The 23,516-nt window shown below is 37.6% G+C and overlaps 1 protein-coding gene across 1 annotated transcript; it reads left to right on the top strand.

Moving 5' to 3' along the window:
* The first annotated feature begins 240 nt into the window (after positions 1–240).
* On the top strand, positions 241–22,273 carry LOC146451815 (uncharacterized). The gene is made up of 14 exons (XM_085098619.1): positions 241–320; positions 787–852; positions 1,477–1,548; positions 2,213–2,284; positions 4,790–4,861; positions 6,209–6,280; positions 8,276–8,344; positions 11,600–11,671; positions 14,343–14,414; positions 16,957–17,013; positions 17,814–18,028; positions 18,958–19,236; positions 19,698–21,227; positions 22,101–22,273. The coding sequence occupies exons 1-14, from the start codon at positions 253–255 to the stop codon at positions 22,256–22,258; spliced, it is 2,874 nt and encodes a 957-aa protein (XP_084954745.1). The 5' UTR covers positions 241–252; the 3' UTR covers positions 22,259–22,273.
* Positions 22,274–23,516: the final 1,243 nt, after the last annotated feature.

Below are 23,516 nucleotides of genomic sequence, written 5' to 3'. Positions count from 1 at the left end.
AAGCAGTTTGAAACTTCGTCCGATTTAGTGATCACTTAGTATCTGTGACCTAATGAATGTAACGTTGAGAGTAGGTATCCACAGCTATTAGACGATTCCGCATCTTAATGTTAGATAGAGCAGGCCCGAATTTAAAAAAAAAAAAAAAAAACACCAGACAAATGCAGAAAAAAAATCCTAAGGAAAATAGTAGAATTCACTTATTGTTGTTGTTGCTTTGAATTTGATTTTTTTTGTGCTGTTAACAGGATTATGAATGATAACGGGATCAAAACAATAGCTGATGGAACATTTAAAAAATTCGCACACCTCAGTCGATGGTATGTATTAGTCGGTACCAAATTCAAATTGACCAATTATAACCCTCACAGTAAAAGGAATAGGTCGTTTGCTGCATACTCACTAATTTAAACGTCTAATGAAAGAGGTGAAGGAGGTGAGTAAGGAAATTATACGTTAAGTATCATAATCATGAGTATTACAAATGACCCTCCTCCTCCTTCTCTTCAGCATCATCATCATTACCACTAGCTAGAATGATGATGATGATGATGACAATGAACGTGGCCTACTTTGGTGGAGTTGGGTTAACGTGTTTACACTCATCATTCAAAACAAAAAAAAAAACGGGATGTACGCAAGTAAACAAGAAAACTACACACAGCAAATTCAACAGATATTTGATCAACAGTTTGCTGTCAGCAGCCGTACTTTTATTTTATTTTTATAGCCGTACTTAATCAAAAATTCCTTGACGTAAGTTGTGCTATTATTCTATTCTCATAGCTATTTGAGGGGCAACTTGCTGACATCGGTCCCAGATTTTACAGGTCTTAAAGCTGTCCAGAATTTGTAAGTAGTTCTTAAGGCTATCAGTCAAAAAAGCGATGAGAGCAGTAAGCATTTTGTTTGCTCTTCGTAATCCAAGAAATGCCAAGGATTATTAGTGTTATTTTATTGGTTCTGATTACTTTTTGTGCAATTTTGGAGCTTTGGAGTTTTGGGGAAATCAAGAAATCCAACATGCATATCAAACTTTGGTTAGGATTTTGAGTTCATAATAGAAGACAATTTACACTTCTTCTATGGTCATTTTTATTGTTTAATTGTTTAAATGTTTTATTGCGTCAAGTTAGAAATGAGCAGAAAGCAGTATCCCGTATCACCTTACAAACAAACAATAGGCAATTTCTGACAGCAACCGCCGATTGATCATTCATTATTACCCAAATGACAAGAACTGGCCAGTGAAGCGCTCTTAATAAAAAAAAGTCTCATTCTGTTGTAAATACCATGAAAAAAAATTCAGCGAGTAATATCATTGGAGCAATCTCAGTGATCATCCGTGGGTACGCGCCAGAGCTAATCCAAGATGGCTGCCATTCACTATCGTCATGTGTGCTAATTTTGCATGTATTCCGATCATTTGAAAGGAATTCGCTTAACTTTATGAATACGTTTTGTCACTTTTTGTAGGCATTTATCGAATAACAAGATAACGGATGTATCACGACTCGGAAACTCTGGAATCGAAATTGTTGTAGAGTTGTAAGTATAAATATGTTCGGGGAATGGCTTCGTCGTTAATAAAACTTGATATCGACATCTTAGTGATAAGAGCAAAGGGTCATATAAAAAATGTTTCCTTTGATACCCGACACGAGGAGGGACGTCGTCATATGACGTGGAAATTACGTCGTAATGCCCAAAACAGCGGCCTTCTTGCATCCTCCATTTTGAATTTCTGGATTTCCCTGAAATTTCAGTAATCAAATCCAAGAGCCAGGCATTTAAATCGTCTCATCTAATATCTTGCAATGTAGAACATCAAAGTTATTTGTGTTAATTTAAAACATGAAACACTTTTTTTCTAACAAGAAGGGACTCATCAAAATGTGGTTGTCATGGTAACATCAAATTCAGTGATAACCGATTCACCACACAAAGTTGTCTCCAGACAAATGTCTGAAGAAACTCCCTATGTTTGGCGCCGTCTGCTCAAATATAAACGTTTTAAGTCGGCATATGTAGAATCTGCACCGTACCCCCTGGTCTACATGGGTTAAAATGAGATGAAAAAATGTATTTTATTTGCTGTTTAAAACATTTAATTAATAACACAATGCCTTTTTACCAAGTTTGTACATCGGCTTGGGCTATTGAATGGCCACAGATGTATCAAAAAATGCAAAATTTCATTTCTTTTTTTCAGGGCATTACCTAATAATCAGATCGAGCACCTGCCTGCAGATATGTTTCACAACGTCTCTGTAATTGGACACCTGTAAGTTTAACAAGGGAAAAAGCTGTGTGATATTTACTGTTATGAATATTATATCATCGGCGGACTTCAGGGAAGTCAAGGTACACGTTACTTATTATATGTTCTGACAAACCCTGTCTTTTGAGATTAAAACAGTATCGTTGTTTCTACAGGATCTAGTGTTATAAGGTTCTTTCGTTGACAGTAATTGAAATTCTTCGCCTTAATTTTCCTAAGAGAGCAAGACAAGTAAGATGTTTCATTTTCTGCTGTTTTAGCCTAATTATGGTAAAATAAATACAATAAATGCCTTACGCACATTTATTTACCGGAAGTAACGCCGTGACCACCAATAGCATTTTTCTGTTCTTCTTTCGAGATCGAGATCGATTCGGAAATTAAAATAAATTAATAATAATAAATAATGATAATAATAATAATAATAATAATAATAATAATAATAATAACAATAATAATAATAATAATAACAATAATAATAATAGAAAGTCTACGAGGAAGATTAGTTGAAAGCTGAAAACGTCTCGATTGAAAAAGGACATGTCTTTATGCGCGTTTTAAACCTTGAGACTGACTCTGAACTTGTGAGGTTCTTAATCTCGGTGCATTATTATTACCATAACCTGTTTCTTCCCAGATTCGTTTCGCTTCTTAATTATTAAACGCTGATCCCTTATCTTAAAAGTCAATAATTCCTGAAGAATACTAGTTGTTTTTAGCTTTACCAATTTAAATAAACTCTTAATTCGTAAAGGTCTTAAATATTTAGCAATTCAAGTTTATGACATTCTCATTGACGAACTCGGTATATTTTCCTTTTTTGTATAATCCCATTATATTCAGTATTATAATGTACTTTATACGGCCCCTACTGATAGCAGTACATTTGCTACTGATTGAGTTACCCGTTTAAAAAAAAGGTGCCTTCTTCCTCTTCAAAACATAATTAATCTTGCGTTTTATTGCATGATGGTTCCACATTCTATTTAACAAATAGATTCCATTTTGCCGTGCGTCTGTACTCTGATAACGCAGAGATGACGTCAAAACGTGGTGAGAACGATGTTCTCACCACGTTTTGACGTCCTCTGTGCGTTATCAGAGTACAGACCCACGGCAAAATGGAATCTATTTGTTTCATACAATAACCAAGACATTTCAACACATTTCGTAAGCGAGCATCGCGTTGACTGAGCTGAGTCAAAAACTTTCCAGCAAACTCAGTTTTACACTACTACACACATGCAATTGTGATCTTCTAAATGAGAGTATAATCCGAAAGAATTTCAGTAGCAATATTTTCAAGACTAACCTTTATTCCAGAAGGAAATCCTGACCCCAAAATATTACAGCACGTAAGTCGCTTCACAGCGATTTGTAATCGATTACTAGCCATTACCGGATTTCTATCGGCGACATATTTCGACAAATAATTGCTTCCTTTTTACGTCACAACAAAGTTCTAACTTTTTTGTCTTGGTTGAGATCACTCTTTGATCACTGGTTGAGATCGGTCTTTGTCCAATTTTTAATTGGGCAGTTTTCCTTTTCTGCGAAAATTTGCCTTTCAGCTACTCGCAAAAACAGTTTGCAAAACTTTGTTGACCAGTCACTCTGGTTGGACTCTAGACTCTGATAACGTGCGCCGGTCACACCACTCGATGGCGTCAATCGTGCGTCTATACTCTAATCACACACTCCTCTAGACCAATCAGAACGCGAGTTTTACACAGTTCATTGCATAAATAAGCATAAACGACAGCTGTTTCCTGTAGCCTACTGAAAAAAATTAAGTAACTATAGGAGGCAGAGCTAAATTTTCTTGACTTTTCAAATATCATTGCTTACATTTGTACCTGCATTTATCCCAAATCAAACTCATATAAGAATCCACTTGATTTACAAGGAACACGGCATTTAAATGCTGCGAGTATTATTATTATTATTGTCTCTACTATCACAGTCTTTGCTGTTGTTCATTTTGTGCATCAGCCGGGCGCAAACCATGCACCTGGGCATCAGTCACTCAAGTCAATCATTTTATTTAGATACTAAGCACCTTTCTGAGGATTCGCGCAGAATTTTTGAATCTCTCTCACAGTAGCTCTCTCTGATACTTTCTTGATGTTTTCTACCATCCCCTTCTTTACTGTACCAAGCGCACCAACAACTACAGGGAACACTATGGTTTTCATATGCCACATTCTCTGTATTTCTAGTTCTAGGTCTTTGTATTTGCTTTACTTTTCGATTTCCTTTGATTATTATTATTATTATTATTATTATTATTATTATTATTATTATTATTATTATTATTATTATTATTTTTATATTTTTAGATATAATTGGGAGTCGCCACTTTGTTCTGGCCCCCATTTTAGGGGGATCTGCTTATAACTTGTTTACGAAGGCTTGATACATTATAAACATGGTTGCTTTTCAATTTTATACATTGGACGGAGTTGAGAATTCTTTAAACTGCCGGTTTGCCATCTTTGCTTCTTTCAGGGATTTGTCCTTCAACAAACTACAGTCCATACCAGATGACACATTTTCTAATTTACAAAAACTGTCTGTCCTGTAAGTAATTAATGAATTACAATAAATTTCAAAAATTTAACGCTAAACGTTATCTTCATTGAATGTTTTTTTTTTAACAATGTTATGTTTTAAAATATATATATTTAACAATATCAGTCTTTACTCAAAAGACAGAAAGACAAAGAATCTGAAAAACGCGTGTGCGGGAACCTAACTCCTTGCACAACTAGGGAACAGAACAGATCAGCGTGACATTTGCAACCTATTAAGTCATGCAAGTAAACCTTACTCATCGCCTAAATCACTAAATAAACTATATTCTGCTTTATGCTGTGCTTTGAGACAAAACTGTTTCCATCATCAAGTAGGTGTAGTGACCTTTATAAAAACATTTCTTTGGCCCTTTATGGATTTTTTTTTTGCCAGAGCAAATAAATTTTAAAAATTACAGAAAGATGATAACAAATAGAAACGATCTTAAGATTGCTAGAGGTTTCATAAAACCAAACTGCAGGAATCAAGAATGTAATGCTTTAATATCGTTTCGTCAAAGTAGTAAAAGATGGTAAATAAACAACAAAACAGCGGCAGCCACAACAAAAACAAAAGAGTCTTATTTTAAAATGACAATAGCTCGCTACGAAATGACGGTTCTAAGTGATATATAATCAAAGCCTGCTTGGTATTGTTTGTTGACCAATTTGGCATTGTCTCACCAGTCTCTAATGAGAAGCATTTGTTGGCCGCTTGTATTTTTCTAGCCATGTCCTTTCATGTTGACCAATAAACGATTGGCAAACACGGGTGCAATACGAGACCCCATAGACACACCGTTTATTTGATGATAATAGTTCACATCAAAAGCAAAACGTGTCTGAGCACTGGTAAACACAAATATTACTAAGGCTAGATAACATAAGGATTACCGTCTTCAATGTAATTGCCTGCTAAGTCAACCGATTTTTCAAGTGATCTGTTAGTAGACAAACTTTCCGCATCAAAGGAAACCATAAATTTGCCATGAGTAGATAAATTGGTAATTTCGCCAACAACGGAAAACGTGAACTTCGCTCTATATTGTTGTAGAATAGAGGGAACTAAAAGCAAACATAAGTAATGAGCTTAATTACTTATGTTTACTTATGTTTGCTCAGTTAAATGACCTATGTTTGCAAGATAAGAAAGGTCCGCTTTTAATTCTTTAGATTGTCCTTTAGCAACAATGTTCTTGAATATAGACAGATGAATAAGTTCGAAGCAGGTGTAGAAGTAAGATTTTGCCGATAAAGAAATTTGGCAAATAGTTTTCTCGGTAATGACTTCTGACGTCTTGATATACATATTTTTTAAATTGTACTTTTCTATGTTTGCTTTATGTTTGTGTAGGGTTCTTAACTTCAACCAAATCACTCACATCAACCGCCGTACTTTTTCAGGACTGAAAAATCTGCAGAGTTTGTAAGTAGCCCTCAATGACCCGGCTTCTAGTAGGATAATCACGAGTGCCTTATCCCAGCAACCACTGGTACTATTATCTCGGAATTCCTTTTAAAACAATGATGACCACCAGTATGAGAAACCTTTTCCTCACGGCGTTTACACTGTCGAACTTGTCAAAAAAGAAAGAGACGATTTATCTCTGAGATCAGTGTCATTAATTCTTTACTAGAAACTCAAAATTTGACACATTTATTCATAATTATTTTTTGTGGTTTCAGCTTCTGAAGCTGAAGCCTTCATTGTCGTCGTGTTGTGTAAGTAAGTAAGTAAGTAAGTCCATTTTCCGTAAAGGTTCGGAATGCTGACGGTTCACCACGAGAGGTTACGAGATCTGAGTCGGCTTTACTCGTACGGAAGATTCAAAATGGCTGCCAGGTCTCTCATGCTCACCAAGGGGGCGATTTGTGGTTCTTGGAAGGAAAACACAGGTTTTCAACACTGTAAATCAAAAGAACAACTTCTAAGGAACACTCGGCTGCTTAAACAGTCAGTGAGTTCATAGCGAAAAAATTCCTGTTCGAGATTGTGTGAAGTCGAAAACATGTGCGATCGCAAAGTGAGTCCATTTTCCGTCAAGGTTCGGAATGCCAAAAGCTCACCACGGCAGGTTAGGAGATCTCAGTCGGCTTTATTCGTACGGAAGATCCTTGTATCCAATTCAAAATGGCTGCCGGATCTCTCACGCGTGGATTTTCAAGGTGGCAGTTTGTGGTTTTTGGAAGGAAAACACAGGTTTTCAATACTGTAAATCACAAGATCAACTTCTAAGGAACACTCGGCTGCTTAAAAAGAGGAAATCAGGGAGTTCATAGCGAAAAAATTCCTGTTCGAGAGTGTGTCAAGGCGAAACATGTGCGATCGCAAAACAAGATCTGCAAATCATCACATGAGCTGTAGGCGTTCTCGCCAGTGTGTGCGCCTGGAAATCCACTTTACAAAACACTACAGGTTTGAATGTGAATTTTACCGTTCTTTATGTTAATTGATCGATTTGCCATATTTCAAATAGCCTTGGCGAAATTTTCGAAAAACGTTTTCAGTTTAATAGAGTCAAGAAATTGTGCTTTACAATAGTGACTCGCAATTCGCTTGGATCGCTTCACGTAGCTTCACTCGAGGCGAAAATTGTACGAATTTCCTTTTTAGGCGTGAACACAACAGGTCTGTCTGAATAAATTTTTCAATTAAAAAAGCTTATCGTTTGTTTATCTGTGTGTCTTGATTCACGGAATTTCTTGTGACCATGCGATCTAAAGTAAACAGCGATGTAAACCATGAGAGATCCCAACCATATCTATTTCTGTCCCCTGTGTATTAAAGTGTAAACAAACGATCAAATTACGCTGCACATTTTGGCACTGACTAGAACTGTTCATTAACCCCTCTGAATTTTATATAACATTGCTTTTATACTGCAACTAGACTGTTATATTCTACAAAAATAAGGCAGTAGCCACATGCAGTCATAGACTGCCTTTTATCATTTATTGATCTTTGAAGAGATTCCCTTTCATTTTCTTACAATGACCTTTTTTAGGGTCACTCGAACACAGACAATAACTTTTCATTATGGTAGCTGAAACCACATGCACTCCTTCGAGTGCCTATTTTTATTACTTCTACGAGTTTATTATAATTAACAGCTTTCAGTCCTGCTGCCATATTACTCAGATCACAGTGTCGGTGTTTCTTGGTGTGGTTATTCACCCCTTTCACGCGGAAAAAATAAATAAAAATATTATATTATATATTGATATATACCAAGAGGTCAAACTCTGCTAACTTCAATAAGGCGTAAGCTGGCCAAATCGCTTTATGTGTAAAGCTTTATAGGCCTCTTAATTTCTTCACCGACAAAGCGGTTGGAGTTGTAAAGCAGTAGTTCAACCTCAATTAAAGTGTGACGATCTTTCACAGCACCAATATCTCAAATCATCTTTTCGTATTTTTCAGGTTAATGTTGAAAAACAATCTGACTTTCATTCCTGAGGATGCCTTTGTTGAAACCTCTCTTCAGTTCTCGTAAGCCAAAGTAGAATAATTTTGAATACTCTTCAATCAAGTGTATGGAACGTTTTTGATGTTTTGATAAATGCGAAACATAAGTTACTCCGCTGTGAAATTGAAATTATAGGTACAAGGTAAAAATTACAAAGATTAAAAAGTTGTACAAAATTACAAAGGCAATGGCTATGAAGCCTGACAAACTTCTTTGTTATATGTTTTTGTTAGCATTTTTGGCCTTGACCGTGCACAGACCACAAAGGATTTTGAAATGTGTTGGAGTAACTGGCCAATAGATACGTTCCTTTTAAGATATTGAACTGTACAGTCCGGCACAGTTATCAAATTTGATAACCAGGACCAAAACAAACTATTAGCCAATCAAACCTCAAGTTACAGTTCACGTGACATGTTTTCATAGCAACCATCTTCTTTCAATATGGTGGCCATTTCAATATGAAAACATTTTGATGGGGCTCTAATTCAACATTCGATTTCGGTTGCACAGTGAATTGTACGCAAGAAAAGGTTTAGAATAGTAATTTTGGCCTGACATCAGGAAAATACGAAACAATCTTTGTCCATAATTAACTGACAAAGCTCATTTTGATATCTATCGAAAGCCTCATAGCGTCGTGGTGGACAGAGGAAACCTCGAGCGGCTTTGGCTAAAGAACAGAATTCCTGAGCGATAGCCGATCAAAAAGAAACTCTAATCCCAAGAAAATAACTTCCATCAAAGATGCTTGTTTATTGCATAAATATTAACATGATTTGAACTTCTTGTTGCCTTGCTCCTCTCCTTCTTGTCCTTCGTCAATCTGTATGAATGAAGAAATGAAGAAATTTTGCGTTATAACTAACTTTTAAAATGAGACTTCATATAAATTTTGTCTCGTTCTTGTACCAGGGATTTCGAAAGTGCAGGAGGCGATGATTCGATTGAGTAGCAACGTGTGTAGAGTCGCTTCGATCAGTCCTAGATAATTGAACCGACGTACTGCAATAGAAGTAAAATAAAAAATAAAATAGAAGTGCAACGGCCAAGTCCCGTGTAAATTGTTCTTGAAAGGGCGTATTGAGGTTGTTTGCTGTGGCTCAAATCTCGAACTGTTGTGAGTCTGAGCTTAAATGTGCCACCTAGAAAAATACGAATTATTTCCGTTCGTATCCAGTCATATTAGTAACGATACTGAACAAGACAAAGACACGTAATTGCCAAAGAGGCATTTCCGGAACAAAGCGTTCGATAATTTTCGACTGAGTTGTTTATCAAAATCGTTCCTGGATAACCGTCTTAATTTTGAAATCCTACCCCTCATCACTAGACTTTCCCGCAGTCCATGAGCTCCTTTTTCTCTTTATTGAGAAAGTATTGTACTCGGCCTATTTGCTTGCCAGCAACATCTCTCAACGTACACGCTTTCTTGGGGCTCTTGGACATCAAGATTCCTCCGGTATTTATTCCACCGAGAGCAACTCGCATTGTAAGTTAAAACGAATCCCTGTTTCCAACGGTTAAGTACCTATTTTCTCTCGGTTGAAATCCATATTGCTGCCCTCATTTCTAGTCATCCTAGAAGCACAGGTAATTAACAATGGCGGTCAGTGGCGGAATCAGACCGCAAATCAAAATATCATAGTGCCCTCTTACAATTCTTCATGCCCTCCGACAAATAAGTGTTGAATCGAAAGATATATTAATGAAGATCACGACATTTTTTCTTCGTGTACCACAAAAATTTACAACTACCTTAAAATTGATGGCAAAGACAATAAACATACCTGAAAGGGACTGTCATTTCGTACCACCTCTTCAAATCGCAAGGGAAGATCTCGCATAATTCTTTCCCGATGGTCGCCATTTTTGCAGGGCCTTGAAGTTTATTGTTCTATCGACGTTCAGGCCTGGAATTCTGGGTATGGAACGCGAGCACAACCGAAAAATTACCGAAACTATTGAACGCTCTCCGAAAACTCACCGAGCTCTGAGCTGGCGCCATGTTGTGACGTCACGCGGTTATCAAATTTGATAACTGTGCCGGACTGCTGTAGTGTGATCGTTAAAACAAAGGATTGCGCACGGCTGCAGCCCTTTCAACATAACTAAATGCAGCACCATTGTTGTCATGGCAAGGTTTCATAACCAGTCCCTCAATTAACTATGTCAATAGTAATAAATCATGTCTCCTGCTATTGTTCATTTGGCAAGATACTTACTGTAGAGCAATACTCCAGCGTTGTCACCCACTTTATTGTGCCCTGTCGTGGCAAAGCGTCCAAAGTCCAAGCTTAATTTCTAAGCTCTTTTCCCAGGTGTGGCAGACAAAGAAAGCTGTGCAAATTTGGAACAAACCTCAACTCAACCCACAATTGTTTACATTTGTCTAAAAAACTTAGATGTATTTGTAAGTGTCATGCCTAATTATCATTGTCTTACAGTGTAGAAGGGGAACCGTAAACAAAACAATAAGGAATTTAATTAATTTCCACTGTTTCAACTTTGAATTGTTTTTCTCCAGTGAGTTGAACAGCTAAATCGTCCGGTCAGAGTATATTAAGGGAATGTGGATTATCTGTGGTTTATTCATGAGTAGGGTTGTGACGCTGTTGGGGAAAGCATGGCAGCTTTCAAATCGGCACACTTAGTACCTGCTCACATGGAGGTGGGGGACCCCGGGAAGGTGAGGTACCCCGCCTAGATGGGGTAACCAGTCTCTCCATACAATCTCTCTTTTTTTTCGTGGTCGCGTTCATATGAGAAGTGGGGTACTCCACCGAGGCGGGTTGCCCGGTCAGCCGGGCCGGGTCACTTAGCTGGGGTGAGTTTACTCTAAGTGAACGCTGAAGGCGGGGTAACCCGCATAGCTGGGGTGATGTCCTCCGGGAATTTGTCTTTAATTCTGAATTCCGAATTTCTGAATTCCGCCAAAGCCCGCCAAAACAACATGGCTGCCAACCCCTACAAGCCTAGTGAGCTTTTCCGCAGATTTCATCTTCAACACGTCCCACTCGAGAAAAACATTTTTAGTGAAGAAAATACTTACCACGCGATAGCATTTTAAACCTCACCCTACTGATCTGGGGTTGCATGTGAAGGCTAGCTTTTTTTACTACGGGTAGGCGTGGTGCCTCACCTTCCCGGGCTGCCCGACCTCCATGTGAACAGGCCCTTAATCCCTGTGCACGGTCCAAGTTGTTTCCCCCTTGGAGCAATGATTAAAATATATAAACCCTTTATTCAGATAAACTATTTTTGCTTTATTCCCTTAGGTTTCTTCATGGTAATGACATAAAACGTATCCATAGAAGAGCCCTCTCCGGACTCAAATACCTCATGTCGTTGTAAGTATTTCATTTACTTTTGACGCAAAATAATGCAAAGAAAAAAGGGAAAAGTCATTAGTAATGTTTAGAGTCTCGCCACTGTGACCGTACTCCTGAAAAAATTTCAGGGTTCGGTGATGAGGTGTCAGTGAAATTATTATTTTTTTGGTTACAAAGAACTCTATACAATATTTGCTTTTTAACCATTCTTTCCAATACAGTGAACAATTTTGATGGAGAAAACGGCTGTGCTTCGCTGTAGTAAGAAGTAATATTCCCAGATGAGAACCACCAGTCGCATCGCAAGCACAAACGGATTCACATTTTGATTGGCACAAATATAGATATTTTGTTTAATAGCAGCTATATGTCTGAATCTTTCCTAAATCATTTTTAACCCGTGAATGCGTACATGCGCACTGAGCGAGTTATCGCGATGTGGGGTTTTACCACTCGGTCGGTGGGTTTTAAACTTTATATCAATTTAATTGGAATTTAATCAAAAACATAAATTATGCATTACTCAACCTATATTGCATGTATTCACCAATCCGAAAAACAAGGATGTAAAATCAACTTGACGAATAACTTAATCTTAAAAAAATGAACAGATAGTAGGTATGTTGCCTGCTAACTCCTTCCATTCAACGAAACTTGGGGGCAACTTTCTTTTCAGGACGGATATTTTCCAAAAGTTCGACTTTGATTAACCTCCCACGCGCTCTTTTGGTTCGTCTTGCTTGGGGGGGGGGGGGGGGGGGTGGGGGGAGAGATTGCTTGATGAGCCTAAAGAGCGTCTGCCAGAGCGGCTACACTTCGATAGGCAGAACTGCTCTTTTAAGCAGACATCAAACGCAAACATGAAAATCTGTAAAAGAGTTTACCCTAAAAAAATCTGAGGAAATGACTTGACTGAAAGAATACAAAATTTCACAGAGCGGTAAGTTTTTCTTCGGTTTCAAACGTAATCGATGAGATCAGGACGTAAACACTGAATTTACATACAGCCGAACACAACAGTTCATTCACTTCGCAAATAATATATATAAAAAAACGTTCAAATTACTTGAAAGATTCAAGGCAATTCCGTGAGTGAAAGGCTAAGGGTTAAAAAAGGAAACTAAAACTTACGCTTCGCAATAAATTTCATTCGACGTCCAGTGTGAGCGATAAGATCGATTTACCACAATAAATGTAAACACTGAAAGTTTTCTAATGCAAAGTGATAATCATCATGATTATCACTTTGCATTAGAAAATGATCGCAACGCTTGACATATTTCTTTATATATTTTCACTCGGATAAAGTCAAAGTAGCAACTTTAAAACGATTGAAAGCTTCTTCCGATGTTATAAAACGCTGTCAGAAGCCGTCGTTTGAACGTATGGAATATTTTTACCATGCTGAAAACAGCAAGATTTTGGTCACGTGCTAGGCAACCAAAATCGTTCCCTTGCATCAAGTTTCACTCGGTAAGAATACGACGCAAGGTTCTTGGAAGAAAAACTGGACGCTTTTCTTTTTGTCGACTGGCAACCACGTAAAATCACCAAAAGAACGTGTACGTCCAGCTTTGCGTTACATCGTGTAACCAAAGGAATAAGAGTGCGTGTGTAAAGCCCCGGCTAAACAATCTAGCATTGTTGTACAACATTTGTTAGTTCAACAATGTTGAAAAACCGGCTAAACCTTCAACGTTTGTGAAATGTTGGCCGAAATGTTTCATCGAAAGCAAAACATTCTTTTAACAAAAAATGTTGAACACATGTCATCAAGCATGGGGTACTAAACGTTTCAATATTATTAAACTAACAAATGTTGTACAACAATGTTAGCTCATTTAGCCAAGACTTTTTATTATTTTTTGTGCAAAGCAAATAACACAATGTACATAATGCATTTCCGCAATGCGGCATGGCGTCCACGAGTCCTTGTAGCTTAGTTTGATGCAAGTATCGCTTTTAATACGGTTACCCGGCCCTTCACACATGTATTCATGACTTGCCTCACAGGAGCCTTCGATTCTTTTGTGCTCTCTTGTATGCCTGTATTCCTCAGTTCACGCGGGCGCGTAAAAAAGCAGAATCACATTCACACCAATAGACAATACTTTTACAAACACTAAGCTTCATAGAGAGTTCTAGAATAACGTAAGATGAGTCTGTGCAGTTACTGGAAGCGCCATAGGGTAATGGAATACAACCTTATTAATTGAGAAGTTGTTAAAAAACTTCTGGGTGTTTCAAGAATAAACTCTTTCTCCAGCAGGATAAAGTGTTTTGGCGTCCACTGATGAATTGGTCTCATATGGATCTTTTCTCATAAACGTTATTACCTTAAAAGGAAACTCAAGTATGTGTTCTCAAACTGAACCTTTCCGTTAAGACAAAAAAAATCCGAGAAGATTCAGAATATTGTGTTGGACGGCTTCAAACGAAAAATGAATGTTTAAGAAAGAGTTACGTCGATATCAATTAGTATGGAATCGTTGCCACTTGTTTGCAGGTGATGAATATTTTTGTCATACAGTTTACGACGAAATGCTCTAGCTAACACTCATGGTTTTGATTTTCGCGACACCTGTGTAATTTTAGAGTTAAACAGAATACATTTTGTTTTACTTTTGATGTCATGAAGTGAAGCCTATATATAAATAATGATTTTATAATAAACTTTTACATTTCTCAGAACTTTATTTGACAACCCTTTAACAATACTGCCCGACGGACTCTTCGACAACACATCTTCCAGTATTAAAGTGTAAGTAGACAAGGGAAAGTATTGTAACACGGATAGACTACGTAAAAATTAACACAGATTTTCCTAGATATTCAGAAAACCGCCAAAATTGACCAAAAAAATTAGTGTTAGTATTATTACTCAGGTCATTATAGAGATTCTGTTTATCTCATTGGTCGAGGATTGCGTAATATCCTGCTATATTAATTACCTCGTGCGATGTAAGTATAGCGGGAGCACTAATTTTCAAAATGGCCGCTTAGTGATTTGCTGATGTTTCTGGGGAAGACGTGAACACAATGAAAGAAAATGCAATACCAAAAGGTACTAAAGATGCAGCTAAGTCCGGGGCTGACACTTTTTGAAGGCAAGATATGAAAGTTTTCCTAACTGTACAGTAATAAAAAAAAACCTTGTAAATTGCAGTGGAAATGTTGTCGATATAAGCTTACTTAAATGAAAACAACAAATTAAATTAAATGAATAGAAATGCATGGAAGTAAACAAGACGAATAAATATCTCTCTAACTTTTATAATCTCAAAACTAGTTTGGTTTTGGTTCGAGCGGCTCTCGACCACCATCTTAAAGTCACCGCCTCAACAAAAAAAATTCATCTGCGACAACCATGTACTTGGTTGGTGAAAAGTCCGTTTAATAACAGGCGATGCCATCAACAAGTATTTGCTATCGCTGACACTTGTGATCCTCGAGTTTTACACCAAGCAGCCTGATTTATTTCCATCTATTTTAGTAAAGGAGTCGGAGAAACCTAATATTCATTCACAGAAGTCAATGCTTTGTCTCAATGAAGCGGCAGTTAAAGAATACTGACATATTGAGCTTGTGATTTGAGCACGTAATCGGCAGACTGCGCACCTCTGTTTATTGACGCGTGACAATTTGGAACCAGCAAACAAAATTGACAGTTTTTCGGACCAATTCTTGTTTTTCTCTGATAATCACCTGAGTACGTAATTATACCAAAACAATTATTCGCCTAGCCCAATTATTCCCCTCGACGAATATTCATCGTTAGGACAGGAGTTTTTTTTTATTTTATACTATTATTATTATTATTATTATTATTATTATTATTATTATTATTATTATTATTATTATTATTATTATTATTATTATTATTATTATTTAGTATAATTACTCAGGTGATTATAGAGATTCTGTTGATCTGATTGGTCGAGGATTGCGTCATATCCTGCTATAATCACCTCGCGCGAGGTGATTTTAGCGGGACCAAAGTGGCCGCTTAGCGATTTATTGATGTTTCTGAGAAAGAAGTAAATAGGATGACAGAAAATGCAATTCTGAAAGGCACTAAAGATGCAGGTAAGTCCGAGGTGACACTTTTCGAAGGCAAGATATGAAACTTTTGCTAATTGTAATAAAAAAAAACCTTGTAAATTGCATGTTGTCGATGTCCATGACTTAAAATGAAGACAACAAATTAAGTTAAATTTGAGAAAGATTTTCTTTATTTAACAGAATAATTACACAAACAAAACAAATTTAAGGCAGAATTTAAAAGCATGGAAGTAAACAAGATGAATAAATGTCTCTCTAAGTTTTACGTTTCAGTGACGAGAAAAGAAAACAGTTTTTATAATCTGAAAACTAGTTTGTTGTCGGTTCGTGCGGCTCTCGACCACCATCTAAAGTCACCACCTCACAACAAAACATCTGCGACAACCGTGTACTTGTTTAGTGAAGCCAATAAAGGACTTAAGTCCTACCTGAAGCAGCTTATCTCCGAGGGCAATTTATAAACGTCCGTTAACCGGCGAAGCCATCATGTCAACAAGATATTGTGCAATAAAATGCCATCGCTAACACTTGTGATGCCGGCTCGAGTTTTACACCAAACAGCCTGGTTCATCTTCATCTATTTTGGTAAACGGGTCGGAGAAACCCAACATTCATTCACAGAAGTCAGCACTTGCTTCGTCTCAGTGAAGCGGCAGTTAAAGAATACTGACATTCTGCTTGAGGCCGTGTGCAGTTTATCGATTGCGCATGTGATTTCGATTGAGCATGTGATCGACAGACTGCGCGGCTCTGTTCATTGACGCGTGACAATTTGAAACAAACAAACAAAATCGACGTTTTTCAGACGGTTCTTGTTTTTCTCTGATAATCACCTGAGTAATTATACTAAAACAATTATTCGCCGAAGGCGAATAATTGTTAAATAACTGTTCAAAATCAGTCGTGCAAAATCGTTCTAAATAGGGTTAACCCACTCCTTGGGTAAATCTTATACATCAATATGAAAAAAGAGAGGATGAAGGTAATATGTAATATGAAAGTAACCTCACGAATTTTAGTTGTCATAATATATTTTGTTATGGAGCCATATACGGCATTTTATTTTTAAAAGTAATTGAACTTTAGGATTTAAGACAATAATTACCAATAACCAATTTTGATTGTTATTCGTTTTATTCCAGTTGTCATAATATATTTTGTTAACGAGCCATACACGGCATTTTATTTTCAAAAGCGCTGTAACTTCAGAATTTAAGACAATAATTACGTTTACTTACCAGATCGATAACCTGCAAGAACCTTTGGAAACTTCCTAAGGAGATTCACAGTTCTAATTTGTAAGTAGCATGCGGAAGACTTAGGTTGATGATCTGGCCAATGGGGGAATACAGTGAGTGTATAGGCTCTAACGATCACGTATCTCGAATACGTAACAGTCCCCGGGGGTACTTGGGTTCAGTTTTGCTGGGTATGTGCCGCTGGCCTCTCAGAGCCCCTGCCCCATTATAGTCTATTTTGTGGCCAGTTATAGACCCCATCTTAGTCACTTTTGGGAAAACGTAATTTTCGCGATCCCAACTAAGTCACTTTCTATTTATGCATCTACTTTATCAATCCTTTAAATAGGTCATCCTAAAATGAATTGAAAGAACGGAATGTAATGCGAAGTTATTGTTACATTTAATAAACAACAACTTCTGAACTTTATAACCGAGACCATTTTGAATCCCTACTTAATAGAATTTTCTTACCCCAAAAATCCGAAAATGTGCGACCCCATTCTAGTAACTCTGTTAAAAATGCAACCCCATTGTAGTCAATCCAGTCGTTAAAACGCTTCCCCATCCAGCGGCACATCCCCATTAGCCTCTTATAAGGAAGTACCCCCCCCCCTCCTCCCCCGGGGTGACAGTATTCCAGCCGAAATGAGCAAAAATTTGCATACACGCTCAACTTGTCCCTTAATCTCGTCTTTTTTGCTTCCAGCTTTATTTGCGTGTAAAAGAGAATATTGAGGATTTTTATTCTGTATTACCTTTGGTATCGTCTTCAGTCTCTACCATGGTACTGCTTACTTTTCATTTAGTTCATTATTTATATTCTTTCGATTGAATATGATTCCGATTTTTGTACTTAGCGAATGTGCCCCATCAGCTTCCTCTTTCTACATTGTCCGCAACGTGGTACGGCCTAATTACTTCCAGAGAAGCTTGGCACTTTCCGGTTTTGTCTGTCTTTCTTGTAACTCCAAGGCAATGTATCGCATGAAGTGTCTGAACTGTAGCTTTTGCACAGCCGGTTTCTATCGGAATCTTGAATACTACGACGACTTTTGCCAGCCGTGTCCCGCAGGTAAGTCGCAAAAGAGACTTCAGCTGTGGTTATTAAAGCATTGTTGTTTAACTTACAAAGAACTAATTTCACAGCCTTTAAGGGAAAAAAGAAGATAAACAAACAAACTAACTGACAAATAAAGCACAAGAACCCGGCCTTACCAAGCAGTATTATACCTCTTCCAGTGCGAGGAAATATTATTTGTTCTATTTCAATCTGTAGGAAGTTTTTCATTCGTTCAACCAGCGCTTCATAATGATTTCCCACAGGCTAGAAGATTGTTTTTCTCGAATGCTGAAGGCATGCAACTTATTTAAGATACAATGATGTCACGTCACACAAATATCCAAATACAATTCAGATGGACAAATAATTTTTCATTGATTCAGTTTATTTATTTCGACCACACATATTTTTATTTCCTTATGTACCTTATTTCAGTCCAAACGAGCTGCATTTATCGAGCTGACGATTTCAAAACCTCGCCGAGTTATAACATTTCAAAATGTGTCAGATATTACACTAAGGAAGGCTATCAGAAGTCACTTTAAATTTACGATGTCACAAGCGATGTGCAACTTGGATATATAACAGCCTTTTATGAACTCGTTTGGTCTTTCAAGTCCATCTAATTAACTAATAACACCTTATTACGATCTTCTTCTCTTAGAACGGTTATAAAGTTTCGATTACCAAGTTTTGTTGTACCCATTTTCTAAACATGGTTGTCTTAAATTTACATCCGGCAGAAATAGGCTATCTTCACATTCCAAAGTTATACTGAAGAAGACGGTGTTAGAACAGAGTGGTTACTAGTCATGTATACTGACTAGTGATAGAAACATCAATTGAAATGTGTTTATTATGACCCTCCCTAGCAAAAAAAGGACTAACTTTTTTATCTTGTCTCAATATTTCCGTTCTATTTAAACTAACCATCTTCTCAGGAGGCTTTTATCAGGATGAAATTGGTCAAGCTGGATGCAAAAGATGTAGTGTTGGTACGTTTGTCTCTGTGGAGCGTCACCCTGGTAAAAGTGCAACTGACTGCTGGGCTTGTCCATACGGAAAGAAGCATGCTTTCGTTTTCGTCCCCAGCTGTGGTGCGGATGGATTTTCTAAGTTATATGTCCGGCAAACTTTTACTGGAGTGTTTTTAATGCTTAGTCGAGGTGTACACTACCATAATGTTGCCCTTGAAAAATTTTATGTGCTTATTAAAGTGTGTATGGCAAATGCCGTTATCGTCTCGACAAAAAGAGACCTGTAACGTACGTAAATTCGTCGTGTGCCTGGTTCATTTTATAGTTGCAAAGGAAAATTTGTCGATTGACCTAAGCAAATATCACTTGTGTAGCATAAGCTATCACAAAAAATTGTTCGCCTTTTTCACACCAAAAAGCAAATATTATCAAGGAAACGTGACTTGCTAGATTTTCTCCACTTTCATTTACGTGGGGTCTACTTTAGTCAGGTAGTTAGCCCAAGTTTCAGTAACCTTTCTAGATAGAGGAGAGACCCAATACCTTCGATGGCTGTTCGCAGAGTACTCTGAAAGCTGCACATTTGTCGAGAGGTTATGCCACTATCAGTAACAATTAAAACAAAAGCAACAAGTGTACAGAAAAACGTTTTAAGAAAAATAAAAAGCATTTAGCTTGTTCATAAATTAACAATTTACAATGCCTTTCAACAGGAACTTTATCCAATGAGACTGCTGGCTATCGTGCATGCAGATGCCTCCACAGTTTTTATCGCCATGATCGCTTTGGATCCTGCTCACCATGTCCGGCGTATGGTATCATCTGTGAGAACGACACAGCAATACTGGCACCTAACTATTACTGGAAATGGAGCAACCAATCTAAGAAGGAACTCTATAAACGTTTTGTGAACAGTTTACATGTGTTAGGACCAGAATACGACAAAGCGTTTGGTGCATTTAAAGGAACATTACCAAAACCAGTAAAATGTCCTTATGCTGGCTCATGCAAGGGTGGGATTGATTCAGAATGCCACGAAGGATATAAAGGCAACTTGTGTGCTACTTGTACGAATGGATACTATTTGCGATTTAACAATTGCCTGAAATGTCCCCGCTTAACTGTTTCTATAGTCTCATCCATTGTGGTGGTTGCACTTTTTGTTGTGGTGTTTGTGATGGTACTGTGGGGCGACTCAAAGCAAACAGAGAATGATCGCACCGTCGCAGATGTCATTATGTCATGTTTCAAAATAGTGATCGGATTTTATCAAGTTATTACTGGCATTTTCTCGGCATTAGTCAGGGTACAGTGGCCGGTAGCTTTAATTTCTATGGAAAAATATCTAAAATTGTTAGAGGGAAATATTTTTCAGTTTGCTCCAGTAACCTGCATTTATTCGCAGCTACGACTAGACCAGTTCTTAAAATTCGTCCTAGCTCTTGGTGTGAATGGCTCAGTTGTTTCTCTTATTTTCCTTTACCTCTTCCTTAAAAGGCTCTACATCAAAAATAGACAGGACTGTCCCTGTAGTGAAAAGCTGCGAACAATATCTAATTTGAAAAAGTCCTGCTATCGGAACATCTTCATGTTTCTGCTAGCTTCATATCCAATAACAAGTAAAATGATTATCGAGATTATACCTCTTCCAGGCGCATGTGTCAAACACTGCTTCACACTGTCCAATAACAATAGCGACTGCATCTCCCTTCTGAGGGCTGATTACTCAATCGAATGTTTCACTGCCCGACACAAGTTGTACTGGCCCATTGCTGCAGTGTTTGCTTTGTATCCTGTGGGATTTCCACTCTTGATGCTGCTGCTCATTTACGAATACCGCGAACCCCAGGCTGGTGAAGAAATTGCCTTCGGATTGAAGGTGTTCTTTGAGAACTATAAGAAAAAATATTGGTTTTGGGAGATAACAGAGATGTTTCGGAAACTTATTCTAATCTCACTGATATTTCTGCTTGGATCCGACAGCCTGTCACAGATTGGTCTTACCATCTTCACCGTGAGTACATTCGGAGTGGCCTACACCTTCTTCCGCCCAATAAAAGACAAGTTTGAAGATCGACTTCAAACCTTTGTGCTGTGGGTCATATTCTTTGACGTATGCCTTGGTGCAACATTCAGAAACCATGATACCAATCGAGGCCAAGGAGAAAGCGGCTCCATTGTTGTGAATGTCCTGTTCGTGGTCCTTAATACGTCCGTGTTTCTGTTTGCCTTGGGTGAGTAAAACTCAGTGGTTAGGAACACATTAACAAAGCGGTTTATTTTTAATCTTACACATGAAACTCAGTTCATTTATACTCATTCACTCTTACGTGTTTCCTTTGTTAAATACACCAGGCTAGGTTAGGATAAACGCTTGACGATTTCCATACCACCACACTCCAGTCCTCCGAAAACGCAAACTGAGTAGGGTGTGTATATTTCCTTGCTACAGGAATGTTTGCCTTTCTTTCGGCAGCGATCTCTGTTGTTGAGCTAGTACGATGAGGATTGAGGGATCCCAGAATTGGCCAGAAGCATATCTACATCAGTAACAACTGCTATCGCCTGCTGGTTTTGCCTTTAGTAACTCATGGAGGGATCTTGTACTGACATTATAGAAAAAGTTTGTTCTTGTCTATCGTCCGTTTTACTGGGACGCCAAACCTAAAAGATACTGTCTTGAGGTGGTGTCAGTACGTTTTGTTTCAGGGTAGGGTCTAATGTTATTGTTGTTTGTTCATCGCTCCGCCATTGTTTTTCAGCCAATAGCTGCGTGGTTCCGACATTTTTTTCTTTCTTTCTTTTTTTCCTTTTAGATTCATACGTGTTGCCATGCTACACGAATTGTTACTAGTTGCTGGCTACAGCCGCTGACTGACCCATGATTGACCAGGGGCCAGACTCAAGAAGGCGTCCTAGGTCAAGATAGTCTAAAGTATTGTTTTTTAACAATAGGCCATTGTTATTCCAACAATATACTTTTGTCAAGAAACAATACTTAGGATATATCTTAACTTAGGAGGCTCTCGTGAAAATTTGGCCACAGGGTGTTCAATTAACGCATGAAGAATTATTAATTTTATGTTTCTTGTTGTTTTTTTTCTCAGCTAAGGCGGTTCTTCACATAAGACGCTCTTGGAAAAAAATTGCATTGTGTCCAATACGTTGCCTAACGCTGTGTCGTCTAGGTTTTGTGTCTCTCGGCCGACGACTGGCTGGATGGAGAGGACGAACCTCGCTTGATGCAGAATTACTTTCGTTTTAATCTTAGCAATAGAGCTCGAAATAGGCATCTTAAGTGGTACTAAAGGAGGAAATAACGGTTCATAGAGCAGCCACGTGACTTTTACAAGGGTCTTCCACAATGCATTACAGGGTGGAGGATATTTTGTATAAATGCTTGACGTTTTTGTTTCTGTCTAAGTCAAAAATTTCCACATAGATGCGTTCAAAATCAAAGCAATTTGGAAAATAAGCTTTCACGCGCACGATGGGGTTAAATCTGATTTTATTTTGTAACTAGGGTTTCACATAAACATCTCACAAATACAGTTTCTCTAGCGAGCGGCGACTAAAGCCGATCGCGTTTCCTTCCAACGTCCAAACTGGACGCATATAAGCGGAAGGCTCATGTTGAAGTCTGCATTAGATATTTTCAGTCCTCAAACCTTTTCCTCAAAATTAGGCTTGTCCCGATTGTGCACGGTACATTTTGAGCAGAGTTTGGCGTTTGGATCAACTTTGCGCAGTTTTTTTTGCAACCTCAGTCGAGCAACTTTTGAACAAATTGTAGGTATACAGCATAAATTATCAAACTGAAAAAGTGAACACTTTGATAAAAAAAATCAATTTGTGCCAATTTGTTTACTGTTTTCAACGTTGTGAACAAATAATCTGTCACTTGATAACGTTTTGGAGGCCTATTGCGATCCTTATCTAAGATTTTAATGGCTAATCAGGTCGATTTTTCGTAACCGATATAAGGAATTATTGAGAAAGACGAGTAATATAATAAAGCTTTTAATTAATGTTTGTATAAAACTATCAGTAAAAAAAGGTAGCAACTATTTGAATTTTGGCATTTTTAGCTATTTTTGGGGATTCTAAAGAGCAAAATTTTCAGCATTTTAAAAGCACAATCGGGACAGGCCTACTCAAAATATGACTTAGAATTTCAAGTTAGGCTTGCATAACAGAATTACAAACTACAGACCATTAAACATGTTTCATTTCGTATATTTTTATATAACTCGAGAGCACTGCTACTGCCTTTGCTTACTGTACACTGATTTGAATGCGTATGTGTAACCTAATTTGTTTTTGAATGACTGTATTAACCCGAAAGGCATTCTAAGCGTTTAAGAAAACAACATTGATCTATTAGCAGTGCGGCTTTAAGCTAAGTTTCGAACGGACACATTCCGACAACATTAAAACAAATCAAAGAAAGCGAGGTGAGATAGTTTATTGGCATTTCTTTTTATGGTAAGTCATATATAACTTTTTTTGTTGAATTAATTAAA

The sequence above is a fragment of the Pavona decussata genome, unplaced genomic scaffold (assembly GCF_977016875.1).
Source record: "Pavona decussata unplaced genomic scaffold, jaPavDecu1.1 SCAFFOLD_383, whole genome shotgun sequence".
Lineage (NCBI taxonomy): Eukaryota > Metazoa > Cnidaria > Anthozoa > Scleractinia > Agariciidae > Pavona > Pavona decussata.
This window is presented reverse-complemented; position numbering and strand designations above follow the sequence as displayed.